Source organism: Periplaneta americana, chromosome 1 (assembly GCF_040183065.1).
Source record: "Periplaneta americana isolate PAMFEO1 chromosome 1, P.americana_PAMFEO1_priV1, whole genome shotgun sequence".
NCBI lineage: Eukaryota > Metazoa > Arthropoda > Insecta > Blattodea > Blattidae > Periplaneta > Periplaneta americana.
This window is the reverse complement of record NC_091117.1, coordinates 108,441,246-108,465,775: the sequence shown is the minus strand read 5'-3', so window position 1 is coordinate 108,465,775 and position 24,530 is coordinate 108,441,246. Positions and strand designations below refer to the sequence as shown.

Sequence of the window (24,530 nt, the reverse complement as noted above, 5' to 3'; positions counted from 1 at the left end):
ATGTTGCATTGTGCGACATTTTTAACGAATTTTAACATGTAATATTTTAAAAACATGTGGACTTAGGAGGAAATAAAAATACACTTGTTGGTTTATGAGACCCATAGAGTTGGTAAAAAAAATATAAACGCAATCAGAAATATGAAGGTCAAAATTTGTATAATTTTGTGCGATTTGACATGGAATGACTCATCGGTTCATTCAATTAGCTACCTTCTCTCTGTTTACAAGATATTGAAACGAAACTACTTAAGCAAGAAGATTTTAAAACGGAGAATCGAATTAAACGTTCTCCCGAAAAAGGGCCTATTAAAGTAAAGTAGAAAAACAGTTTTAGTAACTTAAGTGCATGTGTTACAATTTTCGTGAATATTTGTGTGCATGTCTATGTATATTCGAAGTACAGGAGGCTAGTTATTTCAAAATACTAGTAGGCTACATTGTTATGGTTGTGTTTCGACTGACTGCGAACACTATAGTGAGGGTCACATAAGAACACTTCCTAAACAGCAAATATTGCCATCTGTTACCAGATATCACCATATGAAGTAAAATCACGATCCCACGTACTTTACCATTATGTTGCAAGGATATTCTAAGTCTAATTAAATAATCTGTAACATATTTTCGTAAGCAAACTATACGAGAAAGAGATTAGTACCGTATGTTATGTATTTTGTCTGGCAATATGAAATTCATTGGTTTGACTAAATGATTCACGAGACCTAACCTAAAAATGCATTTTGTTTGACTGCATGAAATTATTAGTACTAACTCCGAAAACCGAATATAAGCATGAAATGTATGCTTAAGAATACTTACTCCTAATAATTTTGCTATTCTAGTTATAATTGCTGTCTCCGTGAGCATAATTTTATTCCTTCTTCATTATCTTAGAACGTGTCAGGGAACATGTTCCTGAAATTCTAAACATTAAAGTTGTTACATTCTGTATTATACATATTATCTTCGTTGTCATTGGTGGATTGTGTGACTAGCGTGTGTTTTCTAGTTTCTGCAAGAGTTTCTAAACAAGTGACTGGTGCAATGTCGGAAGGAAGGAAAGACAGGCGGAGAACAAAGAATATTGTACAAGATGAAAGAGTCAAGCGCAAGAGCTGATGGTGTGTAACGTAAGAGAGTATTTTGAGAGAGAAAAAGATAATGGTGGGCCTCTTTTACCTTTGGCGCAAGTCGTAAATCGTAATGAGAATTGCTGCTTGTGTTAAAATGAATAAAAGCGCTGTTAGCGATATTAGAAAAGAAAAAGGCCGTGTAGATGAAGATGACGCAGGGCCCTCAAGACTTGAAACTCCGGGAAAAAGAGAAACGTGTAACATTAACATAAATTCTTTCCAGCAAGATGCTTTTCTAACAATATTACATGGACGAATACTGGCACTCATAAAAGTAAAGGTATAGTATTAAATTTAAACTTGTTTTACAGTTTTCAGTTCTTTCAACACTTTTCTAGCAATATTACATTACACTGAAGAATACCGGTGATACTGCTATTACTATTGCTACTACTACTACTACTACTACTACTACTACTACTACTACTACTACTACTACTACTAATAATAATAATAATAATAATAATAATAATAATATACTAATAAAAATAATAATATACATTAATTTTAATGCATAGTAGGCCTATTAAACAAATTGGTTAGCAATATATACGTTCATGTCAGCTGTTTGTTACTGCACTCTATCGGCAGCGCGCTCGCTTACACGTGAGATTGACAACATGACAACATTGCTCCTCCTTCACCGTAAGCTGTCAAGTCTGAAGTAGTTTTGGTCACACAAACAATGTGGACTCTGCGATCTCCAGATTTCAATCCGGCCGACTTTTGGTTGTGGGGTTACCTTAAAGAACGAGTTTTCCTGACACATCCAACAACCCTACTGCAACTGAAATATGCCATTTCGCAAGAACTTGCCAATATTCCAAGATTATCTGCAAAATGCTGTGCATGGTGTCGCAGACAGAATGCTGTACGTTGATCAAGAGAACGGCGGACATCTTCCCAATATTTTGTAAACCCGGTTGTTTGCCCAACACTTATATTTTTGTTTTGTTTTGTTTTTTTTTTTTTCCTATTTCAAATATAATATTTATAGCTGTTTAATGATTTAACTGACTTTTGAAATACCCTATACAGTACTTTCCAATAAAGTTCACCTATCGATTTGGCATTAATGTTTTTTTTTTTTTTTTTTTTATTGAAACATGATAAAGTTGACATAGGATTTTGTAAGATTTTATGTCCCTTCTTAGAAAGACGGTCAGTAGCTTCATTACCGGTACCCATATAATGATATAATCCATAATTATGCCGGTTACCCCTTGAAAAAAAACAATATCCTTTTGTTAAACTTTGTCAGGTGGTGTATAATTTTCCAACAATCAGTTACTTTTTCTTTTTAAATAACAGATTTGTTGTTAGCAATAATAGAATTATTAAATATAACAACTTGTAGAAAATTAGCTAATAACTAGAAGAAACTAGAAGAATATTAATTTCGAAGGTGTTTATGTCGTCGGGGGTATAGCTCAGTGGTAGAGCATTCGACTGCAGATCGAGAGGTCCCCGGTTCAAACCCGGGTGCCCCCTGTCCTTTTTTTTTTTTCTCCCCCGATTGTATATTGTGTTGTTCTGTATATTATTTGTACAGTAGTCTGATTTTTATTTCCTATCTCTCACTTTTTTATTTGTTGGTCATGCTGCAAGTCTCGATAACAACTATTCACTGACGTGTTTCTGTTTGGATGTGTGGGGTTGACGCGTAAGTTGCGGAAGTTGTTCAAGGAATGGCGTCGACAGTAATGTAGCTGTTGTGGAAGTTTAACATAGTTTAAAAACAATCTACATTTCTTTCCTTTTATAACTTATTTTGTATACATACTTGTTAAGGCTGTCAAAAATGAATTACAATGCAACGTCGGGTGCAAGACATCGTAAGTGTAGGTGATCACAGTGAAATAAGTTGTGGTGAATGAGTTAGTCATGAGTTTGCTTAATAGATCCACATTTATATTTTCAGTGGAGACGTGGAATGTTATGCACTTTCATTATAAAAGTGTTTTGTGATATGTTAAATTACAATGTGTTTTGTATAATAGTATGTTGTTAAATTTATAACTGGTTTGCTAATTTACCGGTTGATGTAATTTTAGGTTAAGAGACCCACTCGGACTGTCCAGTTTAAGTACGAAAGTGCGCCCTATATTTATAAATGAAGCAGTATTTTTGCATTATTTTTTTATTTTAAAGTAGTTTCGTCTCTAGTAGTGCAGTTAAGTTGGCCTGTGTAATTAGTTTATGGCATGCTTGATCTTTCTTCACCACATCTGGTTTCATTTGTGAATTAACCTGGGCTACCTATATAGCTTTTTAATTAGTATGTAGAGTGTAGTGGTGTGAACATTGTGAACTGAAAATATGCTATTCATGCACTTATTGAAAGATTTTAAGAATGCATTTGAGTTAGCCTACAATTAAATTACATTTCCGGTGATTGGTTTGCTGTTGTGACTAGTTTATGGTCCCGATAATATACATACAAACCAGAGAGAATGGATACCATATAGGGGAAGCTGTTGTATCCAGGGACAGTTATTTTAATTTTTGTATAAGCTTTCATAAGTTTTTGTTATTAACAACAGTATCTTTGAAGTATAAAGTATCTTAGGAAAAAAAAAAAAAAAGGTTTCAATTAAATAATTTTGTGTAGCCTATAGATTTTTTAAATTTTTCTAAAGTGCTACATACTGTCCCTAGGTGTATACCTTGGGACATGGTTCGACATAATATTAATGTAGGTCTAACTAATATTTTATTACGTTTATATTTCTACAAACTACAGATAATTTACTGTTTTCTAATTATCAACAATTTCTAACTGCTCATTACGTAAAAAAAATAAATTGTCATATTATTTAGTAAACTTCTTTAGATATTGAACTTCAAATTCTGTTTCACAAATCTTCTTACAAATTCTACTGACAAAAAAATTATAATTAAGTTAGTCTCTCTTTCCTGCCACACGAATGAGAACAAAATTTTCTTTTCTTATTTCTTCTAAATTCGCTAGAGCAGTGTAATTTACAGTTTAAATGGCATTTTCATCATCATTATCATTAGAACTAACATAGGCCTATTCCTCGGCTCATCTGCAGTCTCTTCTGAATTATCTTCTGGAAACAGAACTTGTGGCTTCAACTTCTTCCGTTTCTGAACTTAGGCCTATTCATCATAATTCTCTTTTCACTCAACTTTCTTTTTCTTTCTTCTGTTTTGGTTTTCTCTGGCATATCTGTTAACGCGCTTGTCTTTCCTTTTTTAGGATTATGAGTTATTCTTTTCCTGGGAGGAGAATAATTTAGCATTGTCGGGATTTGTCTCTTGATTTTTAATTTGCTACATGGCATTTCCACTACAGCTGAAACCCCATAAAAGTCATTACTAAATACTGTTTTTGATTACTCATAAATAAGAATAACTTATTTATAAAAGTATTTAAAATCTAATGAGGTCCCCAGGTATACCGTCCCTAGGTACAACATGAATCAGTAAAATATATCTCAGCAAGTTTTCAAGACTGAGGTACCAAAAACAAACCAATAATCACATGGATTCGTAGCTAGAATAACAGAGTTTAAAAATATAGATTTAAGTTTTAATCGTGTATCTAAAGAATCCATTAAAAATACCGGTAATTCATTAATTTGACAATTACTTACTTTTTAGGTTCAAAAACAGATTTTTAAAAATAAAACCTCTCCAGATTGCTTCAACAAAACGTAAATCATTCACAGAACAGCTGAATGATGAAATTAAAGTGGTCAACTGCGAAAACAAAAATTCTACCACATAACCTTGAAAATAAATGAAGTATCGCCAGATAAAACTTGGCCCTAGGTACAACAGCCTTCCCCTACTTGATTAATTTCTGTTTAAGTAGTTTATAGAATAGATTACAGTAGGTCTGTAATGAGCCAGAACATCTGCGTTTGTAGTAGGGCCTACTAATGAAAGTTGAACATACTGGTAGCAGATTTCATTGTGTTTGTTCATTTTAAGTTGTGACAAATAATGTATGTAGTTTTAGTTACCCAAAGAAACCTGGTAACAATCTATGTTTGCAACCATCTATAAAAAGTTGCCGTAACATTAATCTTAAGGTTTTATTTGTTTATAATTTTGTAGCAGTGTGAATCAAATCCACGTGGATTTTCAGACTGTCTGCTGCAATTTCGGTTATCGTCTGATGCGTGGTTATAAGCCTATTATTGATACAGTGTGGTATTCGTGATATGACTCAACATATCTGATCCAATTGTATTGCAGAAAGGAGTTTTCCAAGGATCACCTTTATCCCCATTCATTTTTAATATGTCAATAGATTTTATTCTAAAAGAACTTACGGAGAAACAAGTCAGTGATAAATTTGGTTTTGAGGTTTCTGAGAATTTAGACAATCTAACAATGGCTGCCTTTGCTGATGATTTAGTAGTTATAGGGAAAGATATGTCAGCTCCTCAGGACCTAGTATTAATGGTGAAGGAGATTTTAGAAGGCATTGGATTACACATTAATCCAAATAAATCAACTTCCATTAATATTTTAATAATGTAAAAGGAAAGTTACGTGAAGAGGATCTGATTCTTTATGAAGATTGCTCCATAAAAGGGCTCAAACAAGATGAAACTATAAGATATTTGGGTGTATCATTCAATGAGGAAATAACATTTGATCGTGAGGCATTTATGTTAAGTCTGAAAAATGATTTGGAAAATTTAGTATCCACCTCCATGCTCCGTCCAGATCAAAAGCTCAACATTGTTAACCAGTATGTATGGCCTAAATTGATCTACCCATTACAAATGGCTCCTATCCATCAGTTACCAGGAACTTTCTTAGAAGATATTGACAAGTTAATCCGTAGTTCTGTTAAGTGCTTATGTTGCCATCTGATACACCTACTAATATGTTATATGCAAGCAAAAACTACAGAGGTTTGGGACTAGTCAGAAGCGTTCTTGCAACACTGCAACATCTGCATCACTTTAATATTGAATGAAAATCCTTATGTAAATAGTATGCCACCTTTGATGTCTGAATTTAATTCTTCCTGTCAACATCTAAGTCTCCCTTGTCCAGTTGAACTTCGTAAATCTGTGACTAGGAAATTAAGAGAGGAATTAAGAAATGCAGAATTCGAATCATGGAAAGTAATGCCTGGAAGAGGCAGAGGTGTAGAATTGTACAGCCAAGTACCTAAAGCCAACGCCTGGATTTTTAATAAGTCTGGACTATCTACATCTGAATGGGTAACCTGCCTCAAAATGAATGCCAATTTAGCAGCAGTTAGAGGAGTACCTGGTCGCTCTTTGGACGGATCCCGGTGCAGACATGGCTGCCCAGAGACTGAAACCCTTGCCCACGTCCAAGGTCAGTGTAACAGAGATTTACTCCTCCGAAATGCCAGACTCCATCATGTTCGATCCTTAATTGCAACTGCTTTAAGAAAAAAGTCTTGGATAGTAGAAGAAGAAGTTTTTTGCCTTGCTACTAATGGCTCCTCTAGACGTATTGACATCATAGCGTATTCCCAGACTATCAAGAAAGGATATATAATTGATCCTACCATAAGGATTGAAATGGGGAGTAGCCAGCTGGAGGATGTCAATAAAGAAAAAATCAACATTTATCTGCCAACAGTTGATTACTTCAAAGCAAAATACCAGCTTGAAGACATTGAGGTGATTGGTCTTCTTATTGGAGCTCGTGGTGTGATTCCCAAGTTCTTTGAAAGCTTCAGGAAGACTTTTGAACTACCACAGACACTTACTGTTGACATCATAACTTCAGTTTTGAAACGCTCTTGCCAAATTCTGAGTCATCATATTCACTCTGTTTAATTTTTTTTTTATTCACTTTATATTCATATATGTTTATTTTAATTTTCTTTCTACAAAATTTATGTAAACATTTAATATTGTAAATTCATGTAGGAGAGTCTACTGAGTCCTTCTGGGCTACCTCCAATGGGAGGCAGTTATTATCTTATCTTATCTAGCCTATACAGTATTAGGTGTAGGCTATGTAAGACCTCAAAACGAACTTTACTCATCCAAATTTAGACAGGAGATGCTGAAGCTGTTTGCCTTTTTGTTTCAAACATTTCTGACACCTGTCTAGGAAGTTCTACATCACTTGCTGCAGTTTTATTAGGGAAATAGAGAAAATATTTTTCCCAGATTTTATCATTCAGTTCTTCCAGAGTATAAGAGTTGCATACACCTTACTTTCTAAATGTTCTCCAAAGGTAATAATCACATGGGGTTAGGTCCGGGGATCGATGGGGCCACAGTTCTACTGATCCTATTCTCGAACACTTCACGAAGTACATCCGTGGAATTATCAGCTATAGGCCATATGCTGTTGCTGAATCTTGCTGGAAAAATCCAAAATATTGTCCCTTGCCGTTAATTCATGAAAAAAGGAATGCAAAATATTTGCTACATATCTTTAAGAATTGATAATATCTAAAAATAAAATGGAGCCTATTATTCTTTCATACCTAATGCACTCCTTACTCCTATTATCGCATCATGGAGGGGATTTTTCAAGCAATGTTCAGTGACATCCAAAGCTTCCTCGGTGAGGACAATGCGCCATCTGTAGTGCTTTTTATTGGTGACGCTTTCAATTTCCCGAAATTTACACAAGATTTTGAATTGTTGAACAAGATAGAACACAAACACACGGTAATCTTTTCGCAATATCGTCTTCACACTATACTGTTTGAATACACTTACTGTTCATCACTGTATCCTTCCATTTCAACACGCACATACACACACACTCACTCCCTCTCCCTCTCACTTTCACTCTCACTCTCCCTCTCCCTGTCCTAAAAAGAAAAGAAAATCTCAACGTGGATACTGTGCTGCCACTAAAGGAATGGCCTCATCCAGCAAATTTCAATGAAATAGGGGATGTCGACCCAGCAAAAGATTACTTACTTATTTACAAATGGCTTTTAAGGAACCCGAAGGTTCATTGCCGCCCTCACATAAGCCCGCCAGCAGTCCCTATCCTGAGCAAGATTAATCCAGTCTCTATCATTATACCCCACCTCCCTCAAATCCATTTTAATATTATCCTCCCATCTACGTCTCGGCCTCCCTAAAGGTCTTTTTCCCTTCGGTCTCCCAACTAACACTCTATATGCATTTCTGGATTCGCCCATACGTGCTACATGCCCTGCCCATCTCAAACGTCTGGATTTAATGTTCCTAATTATGTCAGGTGAAGAATACAATGCGTGCAGTTCTGTGTTGTGTAACTTTCTCCATTCTCCTGTAACTTCATCCCGCTTAGCCCCAAATATTTTCCTAAGCACCTTATTCTCAAACACCCTGAACCTGTTTCCTCTCTCAGAGTGAGAGTCCAAGTTTCACAACCATACAGAAGAACCGGTAATATAACTGTTTTATAAATTCTAACTTTCAGATTTTTGGACAGCAGACTGGATGATAAGAGCTTCTCAACCGAATAATAACACGCATTTCCCATATTTATTCTGCGTTTAATTTCCTCCCGAGTGTCATTTATATTTGTTACTATTGCTCCAAGATATTTGAATTTTTCCACCTCTTCGAAGGATAAATCTCCAATTTTTATATTTCCATTTCGTACAATATTCTGGTCACGAGACATAATCATATACTTAGTCTTTTCGGGATTTACTTCCAAACCGATCGCTTTACTTGCTTCAAATAAAATTTCCGTGTTTTCCCTAATCGTTTATGTATTTTCTCCTAATATATTCACGTCATCCGCATAGACAAGAAGCTGATGTAACCCGTTCAATTCCAAACCCTGCCTGTTATCCTGAACTTTCCTAATGGCATATTCTAGCGCGAAGTTAAAAAGTAAAGGTGATAGTGCATCTCCCTGCTTTAGCCCGCAGTGAATTGGAAAAGCATCAGATAGAAACTGACCTATACAGACTCTGCTGTATGTTTCACTGAGACACATTTTAATTAATCGAACTAGTTTCTTGGGAATACCAAATTCAATAAGAATATCATATAATACTTCCCTCTTAACCGAGTCATATGCCTTTTTGAAATCTATGAATAACTGATGTACTGTACCCTTATACTCCCATTGTTTCTCCATTATCTGTCGAATACAAAAAATCTGATCAATAGTCGATCTATTACGCCGAAAACCGCACTGATGATCCCCAATAATTTCATCTACGTACGGAGTTAATCTTCTCAAAAGAATATTGGACAAAATTTTGTACGACGTCAACAAAAGTGATATTCCTCGAAAGTTACCACAGTTGGTTTTGTCCCCCTTTTTAAAAATAGGTACAATTATGGACTCCTTCCATTGTTCTGGTACAATTTCCTTTTCCCAAATAGCAAGTACAAGTTTATAAATTTCGCTATATAATGCGCTTCCGCCCTCTTGTATTAATTCTGCTGGAATTTGATCGATACCTGGAGACTTGTACTTTTTCAGATTTTCTATCGCAATTTCGACTTCTGAAAGCGTGGGTTCGGGTATAAATGGCTCAGCAGTTTATATTTCAATTTCGTCCCGATCATTTCTATTTGGCCTATGTACATTTAGTAGTTGCGCAAAATAGTTTTTCCATCTGTTTAGGATTGATGGAGAGTCTGCAAGCAAGTCACCATTCTCATCCTTGATCACGTTTACCCTTGGCTGATATCCGTTCTTAAATTCCTTTATACCCTTATATAAATCTCGAATGTTTTTATTCCTACTATTTGTTTCTACCTCATTCAGTTTTTCCTTCAAGTAACCTCTCTTTTTATTCCTAAGTGTACGACTTGCTTCCCATCTTTCATTGAAATAATTATCTCTCTTCTCCTCGACTGGATCCTGTAAGAATTTCAATTTTGCCTGTTTCCTTCTTTCTACTACCATGCAACAATCTTCATCAAACCACGGTTTCTTTTTCTTAGTTTCATAATAACCTATGCTCTGCTCAGCTGCAATTTTGATACTATCTCTGATATTTCCCCACACGCTATTAACATCTAATTCTTTCTCAACTTCGTCGGAACTTTCTAAAGTGGCAAACCTATTCGAAATTTCGACTTGATAATTTTGCTTAGCTTCCTCGTCCTTTAATTTCAAAATATTGAATTTAGTAATATTAACTTGTTGCTCTACTCGCTTGGCTACTGATAATCTTTCTCTTAATTCTCCAATCACCAAATAATGGTCAGAATTACAGTCTGCACCCCTGAAAGTTCGAATATCTACTATACTAGTATGTCTCCGTTTATCTATCAAGATGTGATCTATTTGGTTGTGTGTCAATCCATCTGGAGAAGTGCAAGTATATTTATGTATATCCTTATGGGGGAATGTTGTACTTTTGACAATTAAATTTTTCGATGTGGCAAAGTTGACTAATCTAACTCCATTGTCACTACTAATTGCGTGTAGGCTCTCTTTTCCAATAGTTGGTCTAAAAATATCCTCCCGTCCTACTTTAGCATTGAAATCCCCCAATAAAATTTTCATGTGATATCTAGGGAAATGATCAAAAGTATGTTCCAATTCCTCATAGAAGCTATTCTTTATATGGTCGTCTTTGTCTTCTGTAGGGGCGTGAGCATTTATAACTATGATGTTGCACCATCTACCCTTAAGTACTAAATATGATAACCTGTCACTGATAAATTCGACCTTTTTTACTGCTGATTTTATTCTTTTATGAACAAAGAATCCTGTTCCTAATTGGTGATTATTGTTTCCTTCCCCGTAATACAACAAGTAATCTCCTATTTGTGATATGCCATTCCCATCTAACCTAACCTCTTGTACTCCCACGAAGTCTATTCTATATCTAGCTAGTTCTTTAGCTACTAATGTTACCCCTCCTGTTCTATAAAGACTAGTTACGTTCCAAGTGCCAAATCTCAAAACCTTATTCCTTTGCTGTGGTCGTGCCAGAGAATCAGTCCTATTCCGAGGCTTATTATAGGGATATGTAACAAGCTGTTTTTTACGGTGATGGGTTGTTAGCCCTTCGCCCAACCCCCAAGCTGGAGGACCATCCCTTATCGGCTGTCCACGACTGCTTATTCAATATATTCGCAGCTACCCTCCATATCTGGAGGCCGTCTCCTCTATCCGCAACCTGAGGACGCGCCATTCCGTGGTGATAGGGACCCACAATACATGGGCAAAAGATTACGCTGTGGAAATATATACTGATGGCAGCAAGTCCAAAGATGGAGTTGGCTCAGGAATTCTGGTGTCACTCAATGGTCAGATATCTCAACAATTACAATATAAGCTTAATGACAAATGCTCGAACAATCAGGCAGAACAACTTGCAATCCTGAAGGCACTAGAAACAGTACCAGAAATGCAACAGAACCTCAATTCTCCTAAAACTCTAGCTCTATATACTGACAGCAAAATTGCACTAGACTCGCTAATAATACCAGTAATCACAGCACCTTAATAGAAAACATCAGGCAGGTATTGAGCTATCTGAAAAGCAACAACTGGATGGTAGCATTCTCGTGGGTCAAGGCTCATATTGGTAATGGAAATGAATTAGCTGACCACCTTGTCAAACAAGCTGCCAGAAGCGATGAGTCGGTATCCTTCAACAAGATGCCAAAGACCGAAGTACTGAAGACACTACGAGAAGAGAGCATGAGGAGATGGGAACGAGAATGGCGAACTACAAACAATGGAGCTGAAACAAAGAAGTACTTTCCAAGCATCGCAGAGAGACTAGTTACGAAAATCCCAATTATATCGGGACTCACGACCATGCTCACAGGACATGGAAGAATAAGAGCCTACTTCTATAGATTCTACATAACACCAGATGCAACTTGCCTCTGCGAAGGAGGAGACCAAACCGTCGACCATCTTCTGCTCGAATGCCCCAAATACAACATGGAAAGACAAACACTATGGAGAAACATAATAACCAAGGGAGGAATTTGGCCACCAGATAGAAGAGACCTAATTGAAAGATTCTTAAAAGAGTTTTGCAAATTTGTGAATTCAATTGACTTTACAAACAATTAAAGTAGAGTAGAACACAGAGTAGTATATCTGTACATAGTGTAAATACATAAATGTAGATTTAGGTAAGACAGAATAGGATTTATTAAGAAGTAAAACCCAAATTGTACAAAGTACAACATTACTAAACTCAGGCATTCCAAACAAAAAGCAGTACAGTACAAGCTTATATTGTAATTAGTCAACAATCAGGTATAGCTAATCAATCATCAAATTAACACAACTGGAATTCAACTTAAGTAATGTGGATCTCATGCAATATTGATGTAAACCAGAACATGTAGTATTACAAACTGTAATGGAACATGTTGTTTAATTACGTGTCTAAAAATAAAAAAAACACACACACAGAGTTCCAGGTCTTGAGTCTCACACTAAACCACTCATAAACTTAGCATGAACGTAACAGCAACAGCTGATACAGCAATAGCTGATACAGCAACATGCATTGTTTTGTCTTCCAGCAATGGCCTTCCCACATTGTGGTCCTTGACTTATAGCTGCACATCCATCGATAAGCGAAGTTGCCATGTTGTGGTTCTTGCTGATTTGATTCACCCAGTATTGGTATAGACATAAGAATACATGAGCAAAAGCTGATTAGTATTGAATGCTCTAGTATTCTGCACTTAAAAAAAATGCCGTACCAATATTCATACTTTCCCCAGAAGTTAACAAAATAACTAAATGTCAACAAAACCTTCACTTTTTGTGTGTAAGGGTTCATTGTTTATCGAAAATAAAAATATAAAAATTGGAAATTTATCCTTTGAAGAGGTGGAAAATTCAAATATCTTGTAGCAACAGTAACAAATATAAATGACACTTGGAAGGAAATTAAACACAGAATACATTTGGGAAATGGCTGTTATTATTCAGTTGAGAAGCTTTTGTCTTCCAGTGTGCTCTCAAAAAACTGAAAGTTATAGGCTAATTTATAAAACATTTATATTACCAGTTCTGTATGGTTGTGAAACTAGACCCTCACTTTGAGAAACAGAGGTTAAGGGTGTTTGAGAATAAGGTGCTTAGGAAAATATTTTAAACTAAGAGGGATGAAGTTACAGGAGAATGGAGGAAGTTACACAATGCATAACTGCACGCATTGTATTCTTCAACCAACATAATAAATTAGGAACATTAAATCCAGATGTTTGAGATGGGGAGGGTATGTAGCATGTATAGATGAATCCAGAAATGCCTATAGAGTGTTAGTTGGAAATAGACTTTTGGGGAGGCCGAAACGTAGATGAGAGAATAATATTAAAATAGATTTGAGGAGGGTGGGATATAATAGTAGAGACTGGATTAATCTTGCTTGGGATAGGGACTGAAGGCGGGCTTATATGAGGACGACAATGAACCTTCGGGTTCCTTAAAAGTCATAAATGAGTAAGTAAATTGTGAAGTACCATCAACATATTATCGCTACATCTCCAAAATCTGCTGTGTGTGTGTTTATTTATTTATTTTTTTAAAGATTTTGTGGAAGAGAGAAAAAAACATTGTCACTTGACTTTCAAAGGTACTTTCGGTATAATTTCATCATTTTTCTATGATTGAAATTATATCGAAAGTAGGTTTGAAAATCAAGGGAATTAAAAGTGACGATGCCTTTTCTTTTTCCTGCAAAACCTTTTTAAATACATGTAGCGGATTTGGAGAGGAGCGACAATATTCATAAGAATCAAGTAGACTATTGTCATGTTGCTGGCAACAAAAGAAAATATGGTCATACAGACAGCCAATCACAATAGAACTATGAAATATTCGGTAATTTTGTAGGAAATATTGGTCAATTTGGCAGTCATCGAGGATCAGTGACAGGTTAAGTTTGGTTTGTTCAGGCCATGGTATTTAATCTGTTTTGGAAAGAAGAAATTCGCCTTTTTCGTTCTTGCAAAAATTATATTAAGAACTCACTCATTACAATTGTGTCATTTATATATCACAATACTCTTTAGTAACACTCTTTCAAAGTGTGGTTCAAATTGACTTATGACGTTAGAAACCTAAGAGGAAAGAAAATGTTTCCTGTGTTACGGAAGGAATTTAAAAAGATAAAGTAATGATAATGAAATTAGTTGTCTGCTCTATTATAATTATCTGTGTCAAAAAAAAAAAATGAAAATTTTATTAGGTATACATACATATTCAAACTTCAAACACACATTACTGTCATATTTTTGTTCTCATTTTTTAACAATGGAGAACTAAAATAATAATTTAGGCATTTAAAATTCTTTTACTTGGTTATTCAACTACGAGGTTATTTAACGTCGATGGGTTTAATGATAGTGAGATGGTATTTGGCGAGATGAGGCCGATTTGCCATAGATTGCCTGACATTCGCCTTACAGTTGGAGATAACCTCGGAAAAAGCCCAAGAGGGAATCGAACCCAGGCCCGAGCGCAACTCCAAATTAGTAAGCAAGTACCTCAGCCGACTGAGCTACACTGGTGGCCTAGAGTCATGTTACGGTAGGAAGTTATGTAAGGAAAGGATGTCCAACCTTTTATTGAAGTCTGTATTTGGAGATTAGATTAATCAAAACCTTTCCATTACTACACGAGTCATTCAGTAATTAGTGGCAACAATGTTTGTATATGGTGTTGTCAGCGGTAAATGATGCAAGCTGATAACAATGAGAAAGAAGAGCATCTGATGTGTGTTATGTGTGAGTTTGAAGACAATAATCTCATGTTATTTGTAGTGAGTTTAATTTGTAGACTGTTATCTGTAGTACTCTAAAATGTTTAGCAAATACGAACAAAGATGCTTAATTAAAATTCAGATTGCAAGAGGCAAGAATTCTCGACAATGCCATACAGCATTACTGGAAGCTTGTGGTAGAGAGACTTCACCATATCGTACAGTGACTAGGTGGGGACATACATTTCACAACAGGAGGGAAGATGTTAATAAAAAACATGGAGCTGACAGACTCAATTGGCAAGTGATGATGTGCATGTGAACACTGTAAGAGCACTGCTGGAAGAACACCGTTGTTGGACTTGTATTGAACTAGCAAGGGAAGTTGGAATTGCTCCTGGTACGATTCTTCACATACTTAAGAAGAAGTTAAAGATGAGGAAAATCTGTGCTCAGTGGGTTCCACACAATCTTAAAGAGGAAAACATGTGACAGAGAATGAAAACAACAAGATTGCACTTAGAACACTATGGACGTAAAGGCAAGCATTTCCTTCGACATATCTAGATGAAACCTGGGTTTGATGCTACTAACCAAAATTGAAGAGACGATCAAATGGTGGCGGCATAATGATTCCCCACGGCCAAAAAAGTATCGGCAAGAACAGGATCCACTTAAAGTCATGTTCATTGTTGCTTATGATTTTGACGATGTTCTTATCACTCATTCAGTTCCTGCGGGAAATCATGTGAATGGTGCATATTACAGTTACTTTCTGAAACATCATTTATGACCAGCTGTGCGCAGTAAATGTCCAAATCTCCTGAATTCTCATCCTATTGTGGTACATGATGGTGCTCGCTCTCCCATAGCCGCCCCTGTGGTTAATTTACTTCGCAGATGGAACTGGGAAATTCTAGAGCATCCTCCATACTCCCCAGATATGAGTGCATGTGATTTTGACCTTTTCGCGAAAATGAAATTACCACATAGAGGAGTTCGCTTTAGAACCAGACAGGCAATTATAGCAGCAGCAGAGCAGTCTGTTCGAAGATTAGTACAACAAGATGCTGTGGATGGCATCTGTCATCTCCCTGAGGTGTAGAGGCAGGTTCTTCATGTTGGAGGAGGAGATTACTTCTGAGCACTGCAGCAATGTGACTGTTCCAAAAATATTTTCTTTGTTGTTAATTCAGATGTTGCCACTAATTATTGAATGACCCATGTATAATACTTGAAAACTGTACATTTGCAAGTTCATGTTAAGCTTCCTTAATATCAGCTGGGAACATTAAAATAATAATGCTCACGTTTTGTCCTGATTACTCATGGTTTTGGAATGATAAGGTTATGTCTGTTTTTGAAATCACAGAAATATCATTCACTGCATTTTAATAGGTCTACTGTGTGATTTGTGTCCATACCAGTACACTTTATTTCCGTAACTTTATATTCATCTTCCAGTACTTCCTGAACATTGCATAAATAGGATCTACCTGAAGAAAGAATCTTGTCTGTGAAACGAAAATTTTACCAGAACAAAGTATCTTCTGAAATCATTTCTGCAATATTCCTGTGAATATATTTAGATTCACTTGATCAAAATCTTAAAAAAATTATACCACTTTCCCATCACTCTCTTTCAGAGAAAAGCAGGATTTCTCCAAGAGCAACAGTATGTTATTGTTTTTAGACCAACAAAATGATTATTTTGGATACCATGGACATCGTTACATTTCTCTCAACATGAATTTAGTTTGGCTGTATTTGTCTTGTGAATAGTGTTCTGTGGTACATAAAGAATATTTACTGATGGAGTCAGTTTCATTGCTGCATTAACAAATTCTTTAGCAATGTTCACAGTTACTTTCTTCTGTAGCTCTGCTTTTAATACTACCCTCTTTACTTCACCACCAATGACATAATATTGGTCTTTCCCATGCAAGGTGCAAAAATATCTTCTGTCCGTTGTGCAGCCATAATTTTGTACTTGGAAAAGCAAATCCCCCAAAATAAATTTGCTCTTGAATTGACTTGCCGCTCCATCTGTGAAATAATGTATGTGAGATAAGTTTAACTGTAGTATCTCTACAAAAATTCCTTCACAGGGCTTCATTGAACACATGAACTGCTTCTTTATTGTGCTGCATTATGTCTAGTCTGATACAATACAATACCTAGTTCAAGTGGATTAAATTATTGTCATTGTCCCTATAATATACAATAAACGTAAATGGTATTACACTTGTAGAATGCCAATGAGCCTGCTTGATGTCTGTGTGATAACAGATACCATAATTTTGTGCAAAATCTTGTAGAATGACAATTTCATTTGCTGGTATATTTTCTTTCTCTAGCTACCCCATTTTTGTCTTATTCTACAAATAAATAATAAAATTTCACTTTCTCCTTGTTCTGTACTCTCTAGTCCTTTGTGCAGTTGATTTTTGGATTTTAGCATAAGTTAAAAAAAACTCATTTGGTTTACTTGTAGAAACAATGGAATACAGCTGCAGGCTGAACTAAAAAGGAAGGGAAAACAAATATTTTACCGTAAATTACTAAGTTCTTACAGCTGAAGTCATTCTGCAACAAAACATTACCTTCTTATAACATAGATTTTATAAAAAAAAAACTTGTAATACCTGCATCAATTTGATCATTATCTGGTAACTCTTAATGTCAATAAGGAAGATTAATTTACTCAAACCAGTATCATATATATTTTTTTAAGCAACCTGAAAAAAAAATTTTTAAATATTACAGAAGGAAATTTAAATTTTAGGGATTTTCTCTCATTGTGTAATGAAGCATGTGATTTTCTCTTAACGAAGAAATATATTTGCCTGATAAAGAATTGTATCCATAGTAAACAAACATTCCAGTAACGCACATTTTAATTTTAAAAAATTAAAAACTGTTCTCCTTCCGTAACACTCATGTTTTTGACTTCTGTCCCTTTTGCAAATTCAAAATTATTTTATTTTGAAAATTAATGTTAGCACAGAAAACTTCAAAGGTTTTACTAGGTAAGTAGAGTAAATTTCCATGAGAATTTAGTAGTTTCAAAATCAATAGTCATGTCTATGAATACCATGGCTTGATCCCAAACCTAACCTGTCAGTGATCCTCAATGTCGTTTATGTCTGTTATATTGACCAACGTTTTCTACCGAATTATTAAATATTCATACAGCTAAATGGGTGAAATAATGAAAATAGAGACAACTCCGGGATGATTCATAACTTAGTGAGGTCACAGCTACAAAATAAAGTTATAAATTTCTTATCAATCTTACTTACTTACTTACTTATGGCTTTTAAGGAATCCGGAGGGTCATTGCCACCCTCACATAAGCCTGTCATTGATTCCTATCCTGAACAAGATGAATCCAGAATAATTCTTCTCGGGTTCTCAGCCAGGTGAGTCGGAGATTAGCTTCCAAGCTTTCGACGGCTAGCTCTGCCATCTTCTTCAGGGATGAAGTGATGTGGGACCATGTCTAGCCGGTATATATGCAAAAGTAGGGCTTCCTGCTGCGGGCCAATCAGGAGCTAGTTCCTAGTCCCGACCGCCAGGCGCATTCTGGTTGGTGGATGCGGCAGCCAATCAGGAGCTACTTACTGGATGTTCATCCAGTTCACGAAAGAAGTGGAAAAAGACGGATGTCTCCCCTTCTTAGACATTCTCATCTGCAGGAAGTCAGATGGCACACTGGGTCACAGAGTATACAGGAAACTGACTCATACCGATCTATATCTGAATGGACGCAGCCACCACCATCCGGCACAGAAACGAACGGTCCTGTCGACTCTTCTACAACAGGGTGAGAGGGATTTTGGACAAAGAGAGTCTCCCTTCTGAGATCTGTCACCTACGTAAGACGTTCCAACAGAACAACTTCGGCAACAGGGAAATCGGCTTGGCCCTTAGAAGGGCCTTTTCAGACAAACCACCTGCCGAGGAACAAGAGGAGACAAAGGGCATGGCATACATCCCGTTCTATGGCCCCATCTTGGGCAAAATTAGCAGAATGCTAAGAAAACACGGGATTAAAACCATCCATAAGCCACCCACAAAGACCCAGAACTTGCTGAGACCAGTTAAGGACGACCTTGGTCTTAGGACACCTTGTGTCTACAGAATACCTTGTGAGTGTGGGAAATGCTACATCGGGCAGACGGGACGAACTATTATGGAACGCTGCAAGGAACATCAACGCAGCATAAGACTATATTATCCTAATAAGTCTGCAGTAGCCCAACACTGCCTAGAAACTGGTCACAAGATAGATTTCGGCGCCACCACCATCTTGGACAAGACATCAGGTTACTGGGACTTAGTTATCAAGGAAGCCATCGAAATCCAGCTAGATGGCAATAATTTCAACAGAGATGGGGGTCTACAGCTGAGTACAGCATGGAAACCTGCCATCAATACTCTTAGACCATCAGCACACGGAAGACAGTCGGGACCAGCAAGTAGCTCTGATTGGCTGCCACGTCCACCAACCAGAATGCGCCTGGCGGTCGGGACTAGGAACTAGCTCCTGATTGGCCCGCAGCGGGAAGCCCTACTTTTGCATATATACCGGCTAGACGTGGTCCCACATCACTTCATCCCTAAAGAAGATGGCAGAGCTAGCCGTCGAAAGCTTGGAAGCTAATCTCCAACTCACCTGGCTGAGAACCCAAGAAGAGTTATTCTACATCAAATGCCGGGAAAGCCTCAAGTCATACAAGATGAATCCAGTCTCTATCATCATATCCCACCTCCCTCAAATCCAGTTTAATATTATCCTCCCATTTATGTCTCAGCCCCCCAAAGGTCTTTTTCCCTCTGGTCTCCCAACTAACACTCTATATGCATTTCTGGATTCGTCATATGTGCTACATCCTCTGTCCATCTCAAATGTCTGGATTTAATGTTCCTAACTATGTCAGGTGAAGAATACAATGCGTGCAGTTCTGCATTGTGTAACTTTCTCCATTCTCCTGTAACTTCATCCCTCTTAGCCCCAAAATGTTTTCCTATGCACCTTATTCTCAAACACCCTTAACTTCTGTTCCTCTCTCAAAGTGAGAATCCAAGTGTCTTATCAATCTTATAATTTAATAATATATTATTGCCTGTAATTTAAAATATTCATTGAAGTTAATGTGAATTACCATTAATAGGAAATGTGCTATTTAGAAGGCATTTAATTACAACCTTTGAAGCTTCTGCATGTCCCAAAATTCTCCAGAATGTCATTTTAATATAATTTGTACTTAATGGTATGTGTTGTGTATTTTCTAATATAACGCAGTGTCCTCTGACCATGTTTGTCATTGAATTATAAAATAGCATTTAATGAAATGACAATATAATTGTATCTGCTTTTTGTAGCTGCTCAGAAGGGAAGCAGAAAGAAGCGTGTGAGTGATACTGCTGCCATGAATGCCCCTACTTATCCTCCTCCATATAATCCATATGCGTCAGCAATGCCAGGCAACATGCCACCTAACATGACCATGTACGATGACAGAGGTGCTGTTCCGCCTCCATATACCTCCAATGCAGGTAACTTAATCACCCTCTTCTCTGTTTATTGTAGTAACCATCATGTATTGTTGTATGTAATGCTGAAAAATTAACAGTGAAGTTATTCTCTTTTTTGCTTCCCAATATTTGGAGATATCTTGAAAATTCTGAAGTGCTGCGTAATGCTTCAGATGTTTCATGTCCATTTCTTCTATTTAGGTCAAAGAGGACATTGTGATGTTGGAAATATGCCTATTTTATGGAGATGTTTGCCCAGACAATCATGTCCAGTAAAAAGCCAAAACGTGGCAACAGCAGTTTTACAAGGGAATTCAGGAATTTGATTAGGGTTCTCCAAAAGTTTCTTAAATTTACAATTTTCATTCATCGACTTATGATAACTGTACTGTAATTCATTTTCCTCTTTATTATTTGTTTTATTGATTCATAAGGGGATACAGTTTTTTGGGGCCTTTTTTTAGCTAGCATACAGCTTTTTCATTTCCTTGCATATTACAATGTGCTGCATAATTATTTTTTTTTTCAAGCTTTTGAATCTTCTCAATCATAGAATATACTTCTTTAATATCCTTCGTTTTGGAGTAAGTAGTGGATGCTATTGCCTGAATTGCAGCTTTAGAATCTGATAATATGACAGTATTTTTGCAATGATGTAACTAAAAGATATGTTTTAGAGAGAAGTATAAATGGCTTCAATCTCTCCATCAAAGTTAGTAGTATTTCTTCCACACTTTTATAAAACGAGGAGAACTGGCAATTTCCTCCAGCACCACTTCCTTCATTATTATTTAAGAGAGATCCACCTATATAAATGTGTGTCCAGTCATTAAGCTGATATTTAGTATAAAGGGTTTCTAATGCAATATACTTTGCTACATCAGGAGACATTTCTTTCTTGTTAATGATTTCGTTTAAATGTAGGTTATGATTAATTGTAATGTTGTCAAGTGGATTGTTACTATGCAATATATTTTCTTTGTGCTCTGGCATTTCTAAATTTTCTTTCTATTTGTTACCGCTTGTATGAATCCAATTTGAGTTTTCATAGTGTGTTTAGATTTGGTGTATTGTTTCTATTTTTGAGAGTTCTGGAGTCTTATTAACTTTTCATAAGTTAGCAGTGCTTGTTTTTTAAGTTTGAACAACAGTGGTTTGTTGGATGTAATGATTTGTAGAGCTTCAGTTGGAGTGGTTTTAATTGCCTCAGTTATTAACTGCATAGCTTAATTTTGTGTTTGTTCAAAGCACTCTTTGTTGGTTTTGGAGGCTGTTATCATTAATTTACCACAATATGTTACGACAGGTTTTATGAATGTATTGTATGTTGTTTTTAGTGTTGTTCCTGCCAATCTCTTCAACAGTTTAAATCTTTTTGTTGCTTTCTCATTTAAGTGTTCTATGTGATTTCTCCAGAATAATTGTTTGTCAAAGACTACACCCAGATATTTTGCATTTTCTGTTCTTTGCAATTTCAGGTCTCCATAAGTAATTTAATCTCAGCTGTTTTCTTTCCCAGTGAGAAGAATTGGAATGTAGTTTTTTCAGTGTTTACCATCATTAAATTATGTTTGCACCATGAATGACGTTTTTCCATTGCTGCCTGAACAGTTGCTTCCAAAGTTTTTATTTTGTGTGATGGTTGTGAGTGCTAGATGACTGGGTCATCAGCAATGAGAGCAGTTTTAATCAGTAACTTTCCAATTCATTTGGTAGATCGTTCATATATAATATGTTAACAGTGTTGTACTAACACTGCACCTTGAGTAACTTCTGATGAACTGGAAGATCCAGTATATGATGTTACCAGAGTTTTTGGATTTTTCTGATTAAATTAATTTTTCAAATATTGTTATAAGCAGATTTAAAGTTTACAAATATTTTTAATGTTAATGTTAAATGCTTCTTTAATACTTTGACTTAGTAAAACCACCTGTTGGTTGGATGAATAATTTCTTCTTAATCCTTCTTGAGATGCTTATACAGTAGAATTCCTCATATCCGGCAACTGTGGGACAAAGCCAGTGCCAGATAACTGATTTTGCCGAATAATTGGAAAATACGTTTATAGGTTATGTTAAGACACACTGTACTGCACAAACATTTTTTTCCATATTGAAATTTAGTAATTTTCATTTAGATTTTTAAAAACAAAGTTTTTAAATACGTAAAATGTTTATTTTTAGTACTGAATACGGTAATGTACATTAATCTTATAATACAGTAATACATAATAGCGTAAAAAATACTAAAAGTTTTTGTAACCTTAAGGTACGGTCACACGTCGCTACTTTTGCAGCACTGGAGTACAAAAAACTGCGCAACTCCCGTACTGCGACATGTGAACAGCTATGCAACCCGAAAAATAGTGGCTGCTGAACCTGCTGCTAACTACTTTTTCACGTTGCATGCAGCCTAAAAGTAGCAACGTGTGAACAGGGTTCTCAGGATTGCAGCTACAGGATTTTTTATATCAGTTTTGTTGAAACTTTTGCAGTGGTTGTGACAAGTGTTGCCACCCAAATGTGCCAATGATACTTTTATTGTTTGGATATATTTTAATGTTAGATGGTGATGAAAATAAATGCTTTGTAACAGTTACTAAATATACAACACAGAGTATATTTGCTGATGATATAATTCATTTTTTTAATTTTCCGTACCGTACTTTCAAACAGAAGGGTTGCCAACTTTGATTACGTGAATATGCTGTTGGTTATCACTTAAGTATATAGGCACTTTTAATAGCTTTATAGTAAAAATAATGCCAATTTCTGAATACTAGTTAGGACAGAAAAGCAAATAATAGATAAGTAAGTTGTCGCAGAAGTTTCATAATCCGAAACCGTAATGCAAACATAACCACAAAATATATATTGAAAAGTCAACCCGGAAAGCTGCAGCTAGCCTGCTGCTGCAAAAGTAGCGCCTTGTGTGTGAAAAAAACTTGCAATCTCCAGTTGCAACTTTTGCAACGTTTTGGTTGTGCAGCTTGAAAAGTAGCATGCAGCACACTACTTTTGGCTTACGTGTGAACACAACATGCAAATTTTGCAGCTGCAGTACAAAAGTTGTGTAGCAAAAGTACCAATGTGTGACCATACCTTTATGACAGTTTTAAATTACTGTTGTGTGAGTCATCTGATGTGAAGAGCAGTGTAGCAATGTCGGAACTATGAAGACAATGAAGTAGTCTGCAATGATTTGAGCATAAGAACATTTTGCTTACGTTTCGCGAAATCCATTGTGCAACAGCAGCGCTTAACTGTAATAGCCATGATACTATCTGTCACTTGAATGAAATTTTTGCATGCTCTAGAAACAGAGAATTTCACACTTTCATATCTAGACTCATCCAACAAACGGGCAAGATCAAGTGGTAAATTTAAAGATATCGTCTCTGCGCATTGTTTGCAAGGTCCAACTGACAACTTACCGATGCTATCCTGATCTGCTCCAGGGATATGACGGGTTTTTTGTCTATCTTTTCATGCACGAACAATGTAAAGAGTAAACACAATATACGGCATGTGCGATCCACAAAAACCATTCATATTTTCATCTGACTCTTCCCTTTCGCATGAATGACTTTTTTTTTTGGGCCTAGCCAAAAGTGCCATTGTTTTGTTATTGTCTCTTACTTGGGTGTCGGATATGAGGGATTTTACTGTATAATGTTTGTTTCTGAGTACCAGGTTAATCTTTCTGATACCATTTTTTCTACACTCTTTGCTATATAGCTAATTAATATATATATATATATATATATATATATATATATATATATATATATAGATTAATTCGAGGAATATCACTTGTGTTGACGTAACAAAATTTTGTCCAATATTTTTTTTGAGAAGATTAACCACATATGTAGATGAAATTATTGGGGATCATCAATGTGGTTTTAGGCATAATAGATCAACTATTGACCAGATATTTTGTATTCGACAGATAATGGAGGAAAAATGGGAGTATAAGGGTACAGTGCATCAGTTATTCATAGATTTCAAAAAGGCATATGACTCGGTTAAGAGAGAAGTTTTATATGGGCCATTCCATGTCAAATCAACACAAAAAAGTGGACTTTTCAACCCGACCACCTCAGATTTTCATTAAATTTGGTGGGATGGTAAAGAACCTTAAGTTAATTAATTATGTAAAATTTTAGCCCTCAATAATGCACGATATCCATACAGCAATTCTGTCAATATGAG

The 24,530-nt window shown here is 36.0% G+C and overlaps 1 protein-coding gene and 1 non-coding gene across 9 annotated transcripts in view; both read left to right on the top strand.

Moving 5' to 3' along the window:
* Positions 1-2,555: 2,555 nt before the first annotated feature.
* On the top strand, positions 2,556-2,627 carry TRNAC-GCA (transfer RNA cysteine (anticodon GCA)). Its single transcript has one exon. It is a non-coding gene; the product is annotated as a tRNA-Cys (tRNA).
* The window catches only part of Yif1 (Yip1d-interacting factor 1), a 159,468-nt gene continuing 137,553 nt past the window's right edge, over positions 2,616-24,530 (top strand). For 4 of the 8 annotated variants that reach the window (XM_069825549.1, XM_069825508.1, XM_069825540.1 and 1 more), the window contains exons 1-2: positions 2,806-2,977; positions 20,161-20,334. In XM_069825549.1, coding sequence (XP_069681650.1) covers positions 2,938-2,977; positions 20,161-20,334 — 214 coding nt within the window. In that variant the 5' untranslated portion in view covers positions 2,806-2,937. The other 4 variants (XM_069825525.1, XM_069825516.1, XM_069825533.1 and 1 more) reach the window with 4 other exon arrangements.